General features: G+C 45.3%; 1 protein-coding gene across 1 annotated transcript in view; it reads right to left on the reverse strand.

The window, feature by feature from the left end:
• Positions 1-17838, reverse strand: part of ALDH1L2 (aldehyde dehydrogenase 1 family member L2) — a 111044-nt gene that overhangs the window by 51848 nt on the left and 41358 nt on the right. The window contains exons 10-16 of the mRNA XM_075344738.1: positions 16693-16837; positions 14450-14569; positions 14175-14302; positions 11994-12144; positions 9620-9690; positions 8617-8722; positions 8371-8458 (exon numbers count right to left, since the gene is read on the reverse strand). Coding sequence (XP_075200853.1) covers positions 8371-8458; positions 8617-8722; positions 9620-9690; positions 11994-12144; positions 14175-14302; positions 14450-14569; positions 16693-16837 — 809 coding nt within the window. The remainder of the gene's footprint in view (positions 1-8370; positions 8459-8616; positions 8723-9619; positions 9691-11993; positions 12145-14174; positions 14303-14449; positions 14570-16692; positions 16838-17838) is intronic.

Consider the following 17838-nt stretch of genomic DNA (forward strand, 5'->3'; position numbering starts at 1 on the left):
CCTCCTCGTCCCAGCGGGAGTATGGCAGCATTTCCGGCTCTGAATACACAACTGCTACTGGTGACACTGGAGTCGGAGTCAACCCTTCTGCTTCCTGGCCTCCTCTCCCCCTTAGTTCTTCCTGGCACTCCAGCTGTGGCAGTGCCGGGGATGGCTGCTCTTCAGCCGGCCCAGGTGAGGGACTCCTTGGTGTAGCTGCTGCAGGAGTTAGCAGGAGACTCTTTGGGGTATGCGGAGGGGGTATGTACTGGCTCACCAGCCATTGTGGAAATTTGGCCTCCAGGTCAGCCTTCATCTGCCAATATGCAGGGTCTTCACCCACCGTGGGCTGCCTATCAGGAACCTCTGTGGACCGGGGAGCGGTGTCTGCTCTGGCCTTACAGGCCGGGGTAAATGCTGAGATAGTCTTTCCTTGGCGGGCCGCGCCTGGCATGGCGGCGGCCTGGTCTTGGCGGGCCGCGCCCTGTATGGCGGCGGCCTGGTCTTGGCGGGCCGCGCCCGGGATGGCGGCGGCCTGGTCTTGGCGGGCCGCGCCTGGCATGGCGGCGGCCTGGATCAGTGTCGCTGTTGCAGGGGGCTCTGTGCAGGCTGGGCTGGACGTCGCTGCAGCAGTCTGGGCTTGGCGGGCCGCGCCCTGTATGGCGGCGGCCTGGTCTTGGCGGGCCGCGCCCAGGATGGCGGCGGCCTGGTCTTGGCGGGCCGCGCCCTGTATGGCGGCGGCCTGGTCTTGGCGGGCCGCGCCCGGGATGGCGGCGGCCTGGTCTTGGCGGGCCGCGCCTGGCATGGCGGCGGCCTGGATCAGTGTCGCTGTTGCAGGGGGCTCTGTGCAGGCTGGGCTGGACGTCGCTGCAGCAGTCTGGGCTTGGCGGGCCGCGCCCTGTATGGCGGCGGCCTGGTCTTGGCGGGCCGCGCCCAGGATGGCGGCGGCCTGGTCCTGGCGGGCCGGGCAGGGCATCGCTGCAGGGACTGGGTCTTGGTGGGCCGAGCAGGGCATCGCTGCAGGGACTGGGTCTTGGTGGGCCGAGCAGGGCATCGCTGCAGCCGCTGGGGCTTGGAGGGCCGCACCTGGCGTGGCTGCGGCCTGCTTCAGCGTCGCCGCACCGGACGCCTCTTCAGGGACCGCGGACGTGGCAGCAGGGGTCGGGGCACTTGCGCGGGCCGGGGCATCATTCGACTCACCCGTTGTTGGTAGCACTGGGGTCTGCGTCGTCGCCGTCCCGCCTGACACCCGGCGCGCAGCTCTCCCTTCATAGGCCCGAACCGCCGCGGTCATCTCCTGCAGTTCCATCCGTTCCTCCCGAATCTGCTCCACGACCCGGGTCTCCAGCCGGTTGCAAAACTGGGCCAGCTCTCGGTACCACCAGGCAGCGGAGCCTGGTTCTGGGTTCCTGCGGTCAGACGCCATTTCTTCTGCGCCGTCTTCTGCACGGTCTCCCAGCAGTGGACTCTTCGCTGCCTCCTGTAACAAGCTGTCCAGTTTCTGCTCTGCCTCTTTCAGCAGCTCCTCTCCCAGCAGCAGGCTTGTGGCTTCCTTTCCTTCCCGCCGTCTCTGGACGCTTCCACTCTCATAGCTGGCAAGGTCAGAACTCTGCAGGGGATCTCTGGGTAGCCACACCTCTTCGTGGGCGGTAACTTCTTCCAGCGCGGGCTGCTGTTGTTTTTCAGCGCGCTTTTCATGGTGGCAATATGGCGGCGCTTCCAATTTTTCAAGCGGACCGCCCAGGCACATGGTCACCTGTCTGGACAGGTCTAGTCCTTATCCTGTTCGTGACGCCAGATGTGAAGCCCCACAGGTGTAGTGTCGGTGCATACCTTCAGGGACTCCACGTAGCTGGTGCTGGTCACAGGTAGGGAATCTTCAGTTTTGATCGTGACGCCACTCTCAGATTTGCGGTCAGAGGGGACCGCCACTGCAGATTAGGAGGCACCTGGGGCTGATGGTGGGTGCAGTCGGGTGTAGTAGCCTCCTGAGAGTGAGGCAAGCCCCAGGGCCCTTTGTAAAGCTGTAGTACCACAAGTCGCAGAATGACCACACACAGGCAGAGTGTCTTTCAGGGTTTTTACTCACTTCAGGTGGCAGGGTGAGTAACCCGGGCGTAGCTGGGATGAACCAGGTGGGAACCAGGTATCCTTCCGGCTGACTGTATGAGGGTGACTACAAACTCGCCTTCCTTAGCCCTTGGTGGTTTGGGGTGACCCCGACTTTGAGTCCCTATGGGGGTCACCCAGGGAAGATGCTCCAAGCCTCTCTCCCCTTCTTGTTTTGCCGTGTGCTTGTTCCCCGGGCCAGGCCACTCCAGCCTCTTGCCTCCTGTGACCTATGGGCCCTACTTGCGGTTACGTGGCTGCGGCTTTTGGTTGTTGTGGTGTGGGCTGTAAGAGCCCCACACCGGCAGGTTTAGCAGGGAAAGGTGAATCTATCCTCGCTTCGGGATCTGCCGCCCGGTTGGGCCTGGTGCTCTCTAGAAGTCTCCTTACTTCCCACTCCGTTGCACTCGCTAGCTGAAGCTGGCTTTCAGGCAGCACTTCTAGTTGACCGTTCTCCCCCGTCTGTAGTCACTGCGCGGGCGCTGTTAGACAGCATCAGCCCCACAGGTCTGCTCCTCACTGAGCCCTCTGGAGTTCTCCTTCTAACTGACTCACTGCTCCTCCTCTCCTGTTCTTGCCTACGCCACCTAGCAACCAGACTCTCCACCACACCCCTTGAGAGGAGATGGAGGCTTTTTAACCCCCTGCCACTATTCCAGTGGAGGTATAGGCTTTGCCCCCTCCTGGGATCCCCAGGGGTCCTCTCATGGGTACATGTGTGAGACCTGATCACTATGCGCCTGTGTTCCACACCCCTGTCAGCCATCTGGATTACCTGTATTGTACTGTCCCCAGCATGGGTGCAGTACTCAGTGGTGCCTGACCAGGTCAGGGGCGCCACACAGGATCCTGCAAAATAACAGATGCGTTTGCATACGTTATTTGCTGTAAAAGCAGGTTCCGCTAAAAAAACGTTTTCAACGGATGTTAAAAAGACGTAGTGTGAAACTAGCCTAAGCTATCACTCACAACGTCCTTATGAAACAGTGACAGTACTCCCTCTTCTAGGGGAGGAACTAGACTCCCAAGTTTCCCAGGAAATCTTGAATGGAAGGCCCTGACCAAACAATTGGCCTTCACATGTCGAGCTGGAACCAAATATCTCTCCCCAGGACTGTATCCGCTCCAATGAATAAGATACTGAAGGGAAATTCAGATCATCTGTATCTCGTATTCCAAACATCCAATCACTGACACTGAAGGAGGCAGAGACGATGGAGATACTACCGAAGAGACAAACTCCTTTAATAGAGATCTATGATAATGAAAACGATAAGGATACAAATAGAATGGAAAGGTTTAAACCTAAAAGTCACCGCATTAACCACTTCCAGAATCTCATGGGGACCAATAAACTTCAGACCAAAGGTGCTTTAGGGTATGTCCGCACGTTGCGTTCTTGATTTGACAAAAAAAATGCACCCTCTGGCAGACTTTGACAACTGTAAATACTGCATTTGACCAAAAAAATGCATCTAAAACACATGCGTTTTGAATGCGTTTTGGATGCATTTTTGACAGTGCGGTCTAACAGTGATTCAGTTCTGCTACATCCCTGATCTGTCACAGCAGCACCATAGAGCATGGCTAGCAACTGACAACAGACAAAGACAGAGCTGCGAGATGAGAATGAACTCGGGTGAACCACTGACATCAGTTCCGTGACACAGGCAATAGTGCGGAGCCCGCAGCTATGACGTTGAGGTTCACCTGAGTTCATTGTCATCGCGTGGCTCTGTCTCTGTGTCGCAGCTTGATTTATGGTCACAGGTGAAGGACTCACCTGTGACCGCAAATTACCTGAGTGAGGGCACCGCTGATCACGCGGCTCACTTCAGTCACTCGGGTCTTTTGCTCTCACAGGTGGAGGACTCCAGCTGTGGCCACGGGTAAACTGAGTGACGTCACCGTTGATAGCACGACTCACTTCAGTTGCTGCGTGGAGCTCACAGCGAGCGGTTGTGCTCTGTGGCCGCTCGCTGTGAGTGTCAGAAGCAGCAGTGCTGGAAGCATCGTGGACCTCGTGTGGATTTCATCAGACCTGGAGGGTTGTGTTGGGGTTAATAAAGTGGTGACAGAGGGTGTTTTTTTGTCTTTTATTTTAAATAAAGGATTTTTCGGGGTTTGTGTTTATTTATTTTCACTTACAATTTAGTGATGACGAGTGTGTCATAGACGCCTGCGATCACTAAGCTAGGACTTAGTGGCAGCTATTGGCTGCCTTTAACACCTTATTACCCTGATTGCCACTGCACCAGGGCATTCAGAAAGAGCCGGGTAAAGTCCTGGGACCTTTGCATCTAATGGATGCGGCAATTCCGGGCGGCTGCTGGCTGATATTTTTAGGCTGGGGGGCTCTCAATAACATGGGTCTCCACAGTCTGAGAATACCAGCCTTCAGCTGTGTGGCTTTATTTTGGCTGGGTATCAAAATTGGGGGGAACCGCACACCGTTTTTTAAAAAATTATTTATTTATTGTACTGCACGATATAGACCCACCCACCGGAGGCTGTGAATGGTTGCAGTGACACAGCTGTCACTCAGCGTGGTGGCGCATCTGACTGCAACCAATCATAGGCACTGGTGGGCGGGGGAAGCAGTGAATATGAGATGAGCCTAATGAGCGGCCGGCACTTTCAGAAGCAGAAGAGGCTGCGAGAGCAGTGTGACAGCCACGCCGGTGATCAGTGAGTATGTAGGAAAGAGGGAGAGAGGGGGGAGAGACCAAGGGAAAGACCGACAGAGAGAGAGAGGGAGACCGAGACCGACAGAGAGAGATACCGAGAGACCTGCGTTTTTGTTGACAAGAACGGATCCAAAATGCAACCAAAATGCATTTTGGTTGTGTTTTTTCAGACCTCATTCATTTCAATACTTGGAAAATGTTCACAAAACGCAATGAAGAAGTGACATGCTGCTTTTTTTAGGCAACGATTTTGACAAATATTTGTCAAACAAAACGCTGCCGAAATAAAAGTAACGTGCAGATGGAAATTCTGAGTTCTCATAGACTTTGCTGGGGAAGCAAAATGCATGCATTTTGTCACTAACAAGGTGCAGTTTAAAACGCAACCAAAACACAAGAAAAAACGCAACGTGCGCACATTGCCTTAACACTTGAAGCCCCAGAGTGGGGTCATTTAACATTTCTACCTTTTTGAATGCATAGTGCTCAAAATTCTTGGGACTTCTAGTGTTAAAGGGGTTTTCGCATGAAAAAAGTTCATTTTAATCAACAGATCTTGGAATAATAATTTCCACAATTGGATGTGTTTAAAAAAAATGTTCCTGTGCTGAGATAATCTTATATATGTGTCCCTGCTATGTGTTGTGTATTGGCTGTGTCTGACCGTACAGGGACATGGTCTGATCATACCACGTCTCCTGGGCCAGGGAGTAAGTAAACAAATATGCAAACTTTACAGCACGGGATTGCAAATAATTCTTGCTTTGAGTTAAAATATGAAACGACAGGTAGGCAAATATGCTACATCACAAAAAGAATCAGCTATGATCCGTTCTGTAATATCTTTATACTCTTCCACCCAGGAGCTGTGGTATAATCAGACCATGTCCCTGTACAGTCAGACACGGCCATAGCAGGGACACATATATAATACTATCTCAGTACAGAAACACATTTAGGGTAAGTTCACACAGTGCGTTTTTCGCGGCGTTTTTGCGCAGTTTTCGGGTGCGTTTTTGCTCAGAAAACTGCATGACTTTGCTTCCCCAGCGAAGTCTGAGTTTTCATTTTTGCTGTCTGCACACAGCGTTTTTTTTCAGCTGCTTTTTTGTGGTGCCACAAAAACGCAGCATGTCAATTATTCCCGCGTTTTCCACTGCGCTTTTCATCCATTGAGTGCAATGGGATGTTGAAAAACACAATGAGAAACGCAAATAGCGGCGTTTTGGTGGGTTTCTAAGACCAAAAACGCAGCTATAAACGCAGGAGGTGGGTAGTAAAGTGACATGTACAGGAAGAGGATTCCTTCTGTCAGTAAACACAGAAGCGTGAATCCTCCCGGTACTGTCACCGCTGCGTCCACCTGCCGTCCTGTGCATGTCAGCTGCCGTGCGGCGTCATGTTCGGGCGGGAGGTGGAAGCGGCTGCGAAATCAAAAGTGAACAGTAGAAAAAAAAAAAGTCATACTCACCTGTCTGCAGACTCCCGGTGCCATGTCCGCTCCCATCTCCTCCCGGTACCGCCGCTCCGGGTGTGTGCAGTCTCCCCGGGTACGTATGCCTGCAGGATGCAGGACCTGGCGATGGATCACCTGATGCAGTCACCTGACGCGTCAGCTGATCGTAAGTCTCGGGCTGACGCCAGCGCCCGGCCGGTTTAACCTATCAGCGGATGCGTCAGGAGACTTCATCCCTGATTACCGGCAGCTCCTGCAGCGATCGGACGGGATTAGACTCGCTCTAGGAGCTGCCGGTAATCAGCACATACGTTTTTTTTTTTTTTTTTTTTCTTTTGCACCGATGCATCTGCTGATTGTATAAACGGCTTTTATACAATCAGCTGATGTGTGATGTGATTCAGGCACTTGATCCTGACACATCATCTGATCGCTTTGCCTTCCAGCAAACCGATCAGATGATATTGGATCCGGATGGACAGCGCGGGACCCTTGACCCAGGATTACTGCGGAGGGGGGTTCTTTATTTCAATAAAGATGGAGTCACTAATTGTGTTGTGTTTTATTTCTAATGAAAATATTTTTCTGTGTGTTGTGGTTTTTTTATCTTTACTAGAAATTCATGGTGGCCATGTCTAATATTGGCGTGACACCATGAATTTCGGGCTTAGGGACAGCTGATAATATACAGCTATCCCTAACCCCATTATTACCCAGTGAGCCACCCGGCATCAGGGCAGCTGGAAGAGTTGGATACAGCGCCAGAAGATGGCGCTTCTATGAAAGCGCCATTTTCTGAGGTGGCTGCGGACTGCAATTCGCAGCAGGGGTGCCCAGAAACCATGGGCACCCTGCACTGTGGATTCCAATCCCCAGCTGCCTAGTTGTACCCAGCTGGACACAAAAATTAGGCGAAGCTCACGTCACTTTTTTTTTAATTATTTCATGAAATTCATGAATTAATTAAAAAAAAAAAGGGCTTCTCTATATTTTTGGTTCCCAGCCGGGTACAAATAGGCAGCTGGGGGTTGGGGGCAGCCCGTACCTGCCTGCTGTACCCGGCTAGCATACAAAAATATGGCGAAGCCCACGTCATTTTTTTTATTTGGGGGGGCAAAGAAATCCTGCATACAGTCCTGGAAGGAGGATGCTGAGCCTTGTAGTTCGACAGCTGCTGTCTGCTCTCCTGCATACACTATTGGATGTAGGATGCTGAGCCTTGTAGTTCTGCAGCTGCTGTCTGCTCTCCTGCATACACTATTGGATGGAGTATGCTGAGCCTTGTAGTTCTGCAGCTGTCTGCTCTCCTGCATACACTAGTGGAGAATGAAGAACATATTGAAGAAGGAAATGACATCAGACCTTTTTTTTTGTTCACTGATAAAAAACACATAAAGACGCAGTAAGCAAAAACGCAGCAAAACGCAGCAAAAAACGCACCAAATCGCGGCAAAACGCGCACTTTTTTGCCGCTTTTTTGACGCGGGTGCGTTTTTGCGCGGTTTTTGCCGCAAAAACGCACAAAAACGCAGCGTCAAAAAAACGTAGTGTGTGAACCTAGCCTTAAACACATCCACTTGTGGAAATTATTATTATTCCAAGGTCTAAAGTTTGTTCATTGGAAAACCCCTTTAAGGAATGTCACAGCTCATCATGAATTAGACAAGTTGTGGCGTCATGCCTCTGGTGTGCCCCCATCCCACCCTTGCTCCACACATTTTGTCAGAGCTGAAAAACTGTCACAAAATGCAAAAGTCATCACATTTTCACACAATTTTGCATTGCCAAGAATGTTGCGACTTTTAGAAGTGATTTACACCAGAACTCTCTGCTATGATGAATCAGCAACATAGTATTTTAGGCATTTGGGTTGTGTGTATGTGACTTTCACCTGCCATACAGAATATCTACTGAAGTTGTGTTCTCATGTAAAATAAAGAAATAACTGGAAAATCAAATTGAAGAATTTACAGATTAATTACTCATGGCGATCTGTACCTGCACATTTCCTGCTATATTTGAAGTTATCAAGTGCCATGACCACTGCAAGCTTCAATGTGGGAACAAAACTGGTTATGTACCGTGCTAGCAAAAATCATGATATTTCCAAATCATCATATACAATTTAGTATTAATTACCTGATCCAGGCAGGATATTGATGACACCTTTGGGTATACCTGCTTTGGCTGCAAGTTCTGCAAATTTTAATGCTGTTAATGGAGTCACCTGAAATAAGTAAGTATTATTATGATAGCAGCATCAAACAGTACATACATATATACATACCTACATACCTACATACATACATACATACTGTACATACATACATACATACATCCAAACTGGAAAAGGTAATAGACTCTTATAATAAAAAGATCAAGTACCTGTGCAGGTTTCAGAACTAGAGTATTCCCTGCTGCCAGACAGGCTGCACTTTTCCAGGCAAGCATCATCAATGGATAATTCCATGGGATAACTATGGCACAAACACTGTGGGCAGAACACAGTTCACATAAAAATTAGGTAATTTAACTGCTTGGATATCATGTGGGTGACTTAAGGGGTACTTTGCACACTACGACATCGCAGCTGCGATGTCGGTGGGGTCAAATTGAAAGTGACGCACATCCGGCGTCATTGTCGACATCGGAGTATGTAAATCGTTTTTGCTACAATTAACGAGCGCAAAAGCGTCGAAATTGGATGATCGGTGTAGTGTCGGTCATTTCCATAATGTCGCGGCAGCGACAGGTACGATGTTGTTCCTCGTTCCTGCGGCAGCACACATCGCTGTGTGATAATTTTCGCTACGGCATCTATCACAAGATATCGTATAGGCGACGGGGGCGGGGACTATCGCGCTCGGCATCGCTACAATTGGCTTGCGATGTCGTAGTGTGCAAAGTACCCCTAAGCGGTGACTTAAACCATGCTGGCCATGCCCCTATGGCTGAAATCCAGAAGCTTCCGAGAGAAATACAATGAATTTCTTCCTAGCAGCAAGACAGAGTGGTGACCGCACCACATCAGAACGCTATCAACCTGCAGATTAACACCATATCTACAGGTTAATAGCATTCTTTACCAGTCAGATTCCATTTTAATAAAAAATAAATTATGGAAATCCCGCTACATAGAACCTGGACGATGCAATAGTTTAGGAGGAAATTGAGGGAGGCTGATAATTTGGCCCTTAAAATAATCCATCTTCTGATTTGCTAGGACCAGCTTTGTATACTTGGTGATAACCTACATGACCACCTGTCTGGATGTGCCATCAACAGACCTTTCTCCTTTTTGAATGGTGGATATGCAATAAATGTGTAAAGGGGTAAGGGGAAGAAGACCTTTACATTTTTTGCTCTTTATAGTAACACATGTACTTACCCCAGTGGCTCTTTCTTAGTAAAAGTTAAGTTGCGATTTGGACGAGCTTGATTTATTGGAATAGTAGAGCCCTAAAAAAAAAAATATTTGTGTTCATTACACACATGAAAATTGGTAGACATTAAACATAAGTTTAACAACCACTGCCAGGCAACCACCGTGAAGGCAAATCAAACTTTGGTCTACTCTGTTTGAAAAAAATAAGACTTAAGGGCAATGTAATTACCATTTACAAATACTCTATGTGATCAGACATTATAGAGATGTGGTCAAAGGTCCCCGACATTAGATGGTCATCCGGACCTGCCAAATAGTTAGTTTTTTCTGACAAATTTGATCTCCTGTGTATTGAGGTATTATTATTATTATTTTTTATTATTATAGCACCATTAATTCCATGGCGCTTTCCCAGTGAAAAAGGCTATACATAAAAACTAGTACAACAATCATTAACAGTACAAAACAGACTGGTACAGGAGGAGAGAGGATTCCAAGTCTCCCTTGTGATGTTGGTGGGGGAAAAATATCAGACCACCACCAAAGGTTTCTGCCAGTGGCTTAATTTGCTCTCCCCAAAAAAAGCACAGGAATGTTTGCCCAATCCAAGTGTACATGTGTATTTGGAGTCTGGAGCAATAGGTGTTATACAAATGACCGCTATTTATGGGGTATGGTATTAATTCGATTTATGCCTAGGCCTACAGTGCCTTACGAAAGTATTCGGCCCCCTTGAAGTTTTCAACTTTTCCCACATTTCAGGCTTCAGACATAAAGATAAATGTTTTAATGTTATGGTGAAGAATCAACAACAAGTGGGACACAATTGTGAAGTTGAATGAAATTTATTGCTTATTTTAAACTTTTTAAAAAAATAACTGAAAATTGGGGCGTGCAATTTTATTCGGCCCCTTTAAGTTAATACTTTGTAGCTCCACCTTTTGCTGCGATTTCAGCTGGAAGTCACTTGGGGTATGTTTATATGAGTTTTGCACATCGAGAGACTGAAATTCTTGCCCATTCTTCCTTTGCAAAGAGCTCGAGCTGAGTGAGGTTGGATGGAGAGCGTTTGTGAACAGCAGTTTTCACCTCTTTCCACAGATTTGCGATTGGATTCAGGTCTGGACTTTGACTTGGCTATTTTTACACCTGGATACGTTTATTTGTGAACCATTCCATTGTAGATTTTGCTTTATGTTTGGGATCATTGTCTTGTTGGAAGACAAATCTCCATCCCTGTCTCAGGTCTTTTGCAGACTCCAACAGGTTTTCTTCAAGAATGGTCCTGTATTTGGCTCCATCCATCTTCCCAACAATTTTAACCATCTTACCTGTCCCTGCTGAAGAAAAGCAGGCCCAAACCATGATGCTGCCACCACCATGTTTGACAGTAGGGATGGTGTGTTCAGGGTGATGAGCTGTGTTTGGCATTGGCATTGTGCCTAAATAGTTCGATTTTGGTTTCATCTGACCAGAGCACCTTCTTCCACATGTTTGGTGTGTCTGCTAAGTGGCTTGTGGCAAAGTTTGAACAACACTTTTTATGGATATCTTTCAGAAATAGTTTTCTCCTTGCCACTCTTCCTTAAAGGCCAGATTTGTGCAGTGTACGACTGATTGTTGTCCTATGGACAGACTCTCCCACTTCAGCTGTAGATCTCTGCAGTTCATCCAGAGTGATCATGGGCCTCTTGGCTGCATCTCTGATCAGTCTTCTCCTTGTTTGAGATGAAAGTTTTGAGGGACTTGGTAGATTTGCAGTGGTATGATACTCCTTCCTTTTCAATATGATGGCTTGCACAGATCTCCTTGGGATGTTTAAAGTTTTGGAAATCTTTTTGTAACCAAATCTGGCTTTAAACTTCTCCACAACAGTATCACGGACCTGCCTGTTGTGTTCCTTGGTCTTCATGATGCTAGCTGCACTTTAAACAGAACACTGAGACTATCACAGAGCAGGTGCATTTATACAGAGACTTCATTACACACAGGTGGATTATATTTATCATCATCAGTCATTTAGGACAACATTGGATCATTCAGAGAACCTCAATAAACTTCTGGAGTGAGTTTGCTGCACTGAAAGTAAAGGGGACGAATAATATTGCACGCCCCACTTTTCAGTTATTTATTTTTTACAAAAGTTTAAAATAAGCAATAAATTTCGTTAAACTTCACAATTGTGTCCCACTTGTTGTTGAATATTCACCATAACATTAAAATTTTTTATCTTTATGTTTGAAGCCTATAATGTGGGGAAAGTTTGAAAAATTCAAGGGGGCACAATACTTTCGCAAGGCACTGTAAATAGATCACCAAGTTGTACAATAAATCAACTACTAAACTTATGAAAGTAACCTAGTAAGCAAAGCCTTGCCTGAATTTTGTCGCACCATCCAGCGAAGTACCTGAAGGTCTGCACAGACATCCCTACATGGGTCTTCAGAGCCAATGTGTATACTGCTCCTGAATCTAGAGCTTCAATGGTGGCTAATTCTTCTTGATGCTCTTCCATAAGATCTGCAACCCTAGTGTAACATTAAAATGCGCAATTACTAAGAGCCGTAGTCAAGAAATTACAAATGAATCCTTAAAGTAGTTGTTTCTACAGTAATATGAGCACGTCTTCTGCACATCTGAACTAAGACAAGTGTGGGGAGAATATGAGTTTCTCTTATTTTGTTTATTCAGGCAAAAATACATTTTTATATACACAATTTGTTTTTATTTGATCACTAACAAATGTGGGGGCTGAGGGGGTGGATAGGGAAGACTGCTGTGGTTGCTGAGGAAAGTGCAGGCCAAAATTTGACTGTGCGCCCACGATAAGTTTCACAGAATTTTTGAGGCTGCTTATTTTCAGTTTCAAAAACGCAGCATCTTTCAGTTCCAGCAAAGAGGATAGGATTTTGCCCCCTGTGCTTTTACGCTACTCAGCATAAACTGACCTGTGGTGCATTTTTCAAATCCGCAACCTCAATTTGTCTTGGTGGTACGCGGAGTTTTGTGTGCAGATTTTCAACACAGAATTACATTAGATGCGGAAAATCCACAGGTAAAAAATGCATATGTGTTTTTAATGTATTTCCACTGAGCCTACAAATCAAAAAACACATGCAATCTGTACATGAATACGGTATATCAATAAATTTTTGATTAAGCCAAATGCTAGGAAGAATAAAAAACAAAGCAGCTTTATTTAAAACCTGACACACTGAGAAGAGACAAAAAATACAGCATAAAAAACACGTAAAAAAATGCACACAAAAACACAAAAAATGCAAGTACCGCATTTTTCGTTTTATAAGATGCACTGGATTATAAGACATACCCCAAATTTAGAGGGAAAAAAATGAGGCCCCTCTTATAATACAGAGGAGTCTTACCGTGGGGCGGCAGCGGTGGTGGAACGGGGTCATAGGAGGTAGGGGCGGTGTTGGAGTAGGGCGATGCTGCAAGTGGTGCGGCAAGTGTCCCAGATGCTCGTTGCAGTCTGCGGCGCTGTGAGGCAGAGAACATCCAGAAACTGTCGTCAGTGTGGGCTTCAAAGAAATGGCGCCTGGAGTCGGCGCGTGTGCAGATTGAACTATCGGCTCAATGACAAACCTAAATCTCATCTGCGCACATGCCACCTTCAGGGACCATTTTCCTTAAGTCCACTGCCGGAAGATCTACAGGCCAGAGGCGGCGTGTGCGCAGATAAGATCTTGAGCCGAGAGCTCAATTTCCGCACGTGCAAACTCCAGGCGCCATTATTTGAAGCCCACACCACTGACATTTTCAGGATAGAACGGCCTACAGCCAGCACAGCCCCCGCGGCCAGCTCAACGCCCGCAGCATTGCCCCAGCCTCCTATTCTCCACCTCCAGGTAAGCTACATTCGGATTATAAGACGCACCCTTCATTTTCCGCCTACGTTTTTGGGATGAAAAGTGCGTCTTACAATCTGAAAAATTTGGTAGCCTATTTTACATAAAAGGTTCAGAAATGTTCAAAAACTCAGCAAAAGCTCATTGGGAATGTAGACTTAGAGACTGCGGCCACTATGAACATGGCATCAAATCTAGAGGAGGATGAAAACCTCAAGCAATTTATAAGGCCTGGCTCGAATCTCTAGTTGTGCTGCAGACCTATCTTTACACAGAGCCTTTTCTTTGGTTCTAACTAGTGATGAGTGAGCGTGTTCGGCACTGCTTGATACTTGATTGAGTATCTGGATGCTCGAGATGCTCAGTACTCAAATGATTATCGTGCGGGTGCCCGATATGCTCGATTTCCCAGAAGGGATATTCTCTCTCTCTGGGGGAGGAGAGGGAGAGAGATCTTGTCCCTGACCCTCCTGTTAGTGAGTTCCAGAAAAATGCTCGAGTTTGCCATCGACTTCCATTATATTCATTACTTGAGTCAAGCCGCCAACCTGCTCAATTCGAGTACCAAGCATTTGAGCATGTTAGTGTTCGCTCATCACTACTCCTAATTTTTTAAGCTGTTTCTAGATTATGATTTATCCATCCATGTACTAAGTAATTATTCACAAGATTATGCATCAAGCACTCACCTGTACAGTAATCTCCCCCTATCTCGGGCATTCATTTTTCCCCATTCCCCATTTTCAAAGGCTTCTTTTGCTGCTGCCACAGCCTTATCTACGTCAGCTACAGAGCAATAAGAGACTTTGCATAACACCTGTAGTCAAGCAGAAATGTATATATGTTTAGAAATCTAAGTTATCGACATCACCACACGTTTCCATACCAATCTGTGTAGTATGGATTTAGTAGGTTGTTCTAACCAATATATCGATTATATAAATCAGAATACAACCACACTTACTGATCCATCTGTCGGATTAATAGTGTCATATGTTTTCCCACTCTCAGAATCCACAAATTGCCCATTAATAAAACACTGGTATGGCATCTTCACAGTCATATTGTTCACATTTAATGTAGACTAAAGATAAAAAGAAGAAAAATCAGTGAAAGACAATTTATTAATATCCATGTATATGTTAAAGACATGGCTTTACTAGGTGCGTAGTTTACCAAGGTGATATTACTTGCTTTAAATCTACTCTTCTCATGTTTCAGGTTACAAGAAAATCAGAGGTGTCGGCGGGATGCTAAGGGGTTGTGGGTTTACCCCTGACGACGGCAAGTCGGCCCCCCCGGGGCCCCGGCACTTTTCCAGGTGCGCCGGGTACTCTTCCACTTCCCAAAGTAGAATTACAGATGTCTGATTTGTGCATACAAGTACTAGCCGTGGTTTCCATGGATAGCACTCATACCTGTGGTAGTCTATGGGGCTATGCAAATGTCTATGATTTTTAAATCCCGTGCAGTCTCTGGAAAAATGTGGAGACATGTCCGATCTTAAGTCAAGGGTGGGATCAAAATGGGCAATACAAATCTATGAATCTGTGAAAAATTCGGACTGCACTTGGATGACATCTGAATGTGGTCCACTTTTCATGGATTGCCAGAATGGAGAAGGTGGGGAAACTTTTTTTTCTCTACATACAAGAGAAATTAATGACAATTGGATCAAATTTTGATGAAAGTCTGAAAGTCTAATAAAAAAATTGGTCTGTTTTTCTCGTGCATGGAAAAATCAGACATCTGTATGAGGTCTTATGTATCATGCAAACAAAAATGCTATTATCCCGATCGTCGGAATGCCCACGATGCCATGGACCAGACGCAAACTTTCTGCACATGGTGTGGAATTCCCCGATCATATACACGTATTGGCAGGAAGTGACTTCCCAGTTGTCCTCAATGGTGTTGATGCCTGTTCCATGCAATCATCTGTTGTGCCTATTTGGAGTAATGGAGGACGGGATGGGAGATCACTACATAAGAATACTTCTTAGAGAGACATTGTTCCTGGCCAGGAAATTAATTGCCTTGAGGTGGATGGGGGGTTCAAATCCAACTGTGCGAGCCTGGATTAAACTGGTTAACTCGATAATTCCATATGAGCGGGTGGTATACTTTGATAGAGGACATCCGGAAAAATTCAGGAAAATTTGGGATATGTGGAACTCCTCCCCCGGCACACTCGAAGAAGCCTCAGGTTGATTACTGTTACAATAATAGATTCATACTCAGTATTGGATAATGAAGCGCATTCCAGTGGCATAGCTAGGCGGTATAGAATAGGAATAGTTATTGTTACTAATTTTCGTTTTCTTTAGGTTTAGAGACTACAGATTACATTGATTAAAATTGACTACATGCTATATATATATATATCAGTATGTACTGGCAGGATCAGTGTTGTAGCATGCAGTTGACAAGGTCGACAGAGGTGCAGATAGTGCTATGGAAATCTTATTACCTTATCCGTTAATGTTACTATTTGTTCATGCTATTGACAGACATTCCTGGAAAGTACTTGAGTAATGTTATGTGTGATTTATTCTGTACCACATGTTTTTGGAATTAATAAAACGAAGTTAAAAAAAAAAAAATGCTATTATCCACATAGCACTATTATGATGCTATCTCCTTACAATGGTAAAGTGCAATATCAGCTAAGAGAAGGGGCTGTCCAAATTGAATACCCCTTTAAGTTTATCTGTCACTGCCATAGTTGGACAAATGCCTTATCAAAAATCAATACATTTTCCTACAGGTTATAAAAATGTCTTTTGATTTTCCCATTGAGAATTTGTGACCCTCTGAAGCACTCGGTGACCCATATTTAACAAGATTGGGGCCTCATATTGCAGTTTTAAGCCTTAACTCATTGGATTAAAATGTAGCAAATTTATTAAAAAGATGCATGCCTCTTTAACAATTGTACTTTTTCTTATATTTAAGAATAATCAATCAATCAATGTTTCTATTGTATTCTATAGACTAGCAAATTGGGGCATACTACAAAGCCGGACATTTTACTATTTTTTTATTGTAAAAGTAAACTCATTATTTTATGCTTCAATAAAATAAATAAATTGCACTACGTGCACAAGTTGTTAGAGATGTCTGGATACATCTAATATTGCAATTGCCCCTGGGTTCTGTAAACACTCATATCACCCATTTCTTCAATTCCATTTTACAGTTACTTACATAATCTATGACCATTTCTTCTTTATCTTCTCCCCTGAATTTCCTTACTACCATCTGTATAAAGTCTTGGAATGTGGTGGCCATGTAGACATCTTCATTCTGTAACTCTAACCCAGCACATTTCTGTTTGATCTCTTCCACTAACCTGTACATAAAAGAAATTGTATAATTTAGCAATCCAGATAAGAGGGGATCACTCAGGAGCAGCAGCAGTGCTATGACAGGAGGTCACCATGAGTAGTTGTAAAATCCCATAAGAACAATAAGAGGGATATGGGCCTTTATAGGTTTTGACAGAATGTGGATTTAAATACATTTTTATTTCCCCTGAGCACACCTTTAATAACTACCTTTCTAATTGATCTGGAACTGACAACATGTTATGGTTGATTTGATAGGTTCAAAAGTAAAAACATAACTAAGTGATATCTTAAACAAAATTAAGCTGTAAGTTTGGAGAGAACATACCGTATATCATAAAAGTGGTTACACTTTTACATTTTGGTAAATATTTTATTCTATCTTTTCATTGGACAACACTGAAGATATGACACTTTGATACAATGTAAAGTAGTCAGTGTACAGCTTGTATAACAGTGTAAATTTGGTGTACCCGCTAAATAACTAAACATACAAGATACATACAGCTGCACACTAAAAATGCCAACAATGTATAAGGGAACTCTGGTACTGCATTACTGCTATATGAAAAAATTAGATTTTTAGTTTATGAATTGGCCAATGTATGTAAGCCCGGAAACCAACGGCAAGGTAAATCTCAATAATCCGGGTACCTAACTAAAATGCCACTATCTAGGTTAAAAACATCCATGTCTGGGCATCTAGACTAAAAAATCTAACTTGTATCTTGTATTTGCTATGTTTTTTCAGCTGGCACCTATTCACACTTGTTGGATGTGCGGGTCAGTTTTTTTTAAATATTTGTAGTGAGTCTCTTTCCGACTGAGCACTCCGCCCTATAAACCAGGCTGTGTTCATAATCCTTATATCAGGAGTCCTAGCTGCCCAAACATGGAGGTTAGTCCAAATAGTGACATTTCAAGTTAGATTTTTTAGTCTAGCTGCCCAGACACAGATGTTTTTAACCTAGATAGTGGCATTTTAGTTAGGTACCCGGAATATTGA

The sequence above is a fragment of the Anomaloglossus baeobatrachus genome, chromosome 4 (genome assembly GCF_048569485.1).
Source record: "Anomaloglossus baeobatrachus isolate aAnoBae1 chromosome 4, aAnoBae1.hap1, whole genome shotgun sequence".
Classification (NCBI taxonomy): Eukaryota; Metazoa; Chordata; class Amphibia; order Anura; family Aromobatidae; genus Anomaloglossus; species Anomaloglossus baeobatrachus.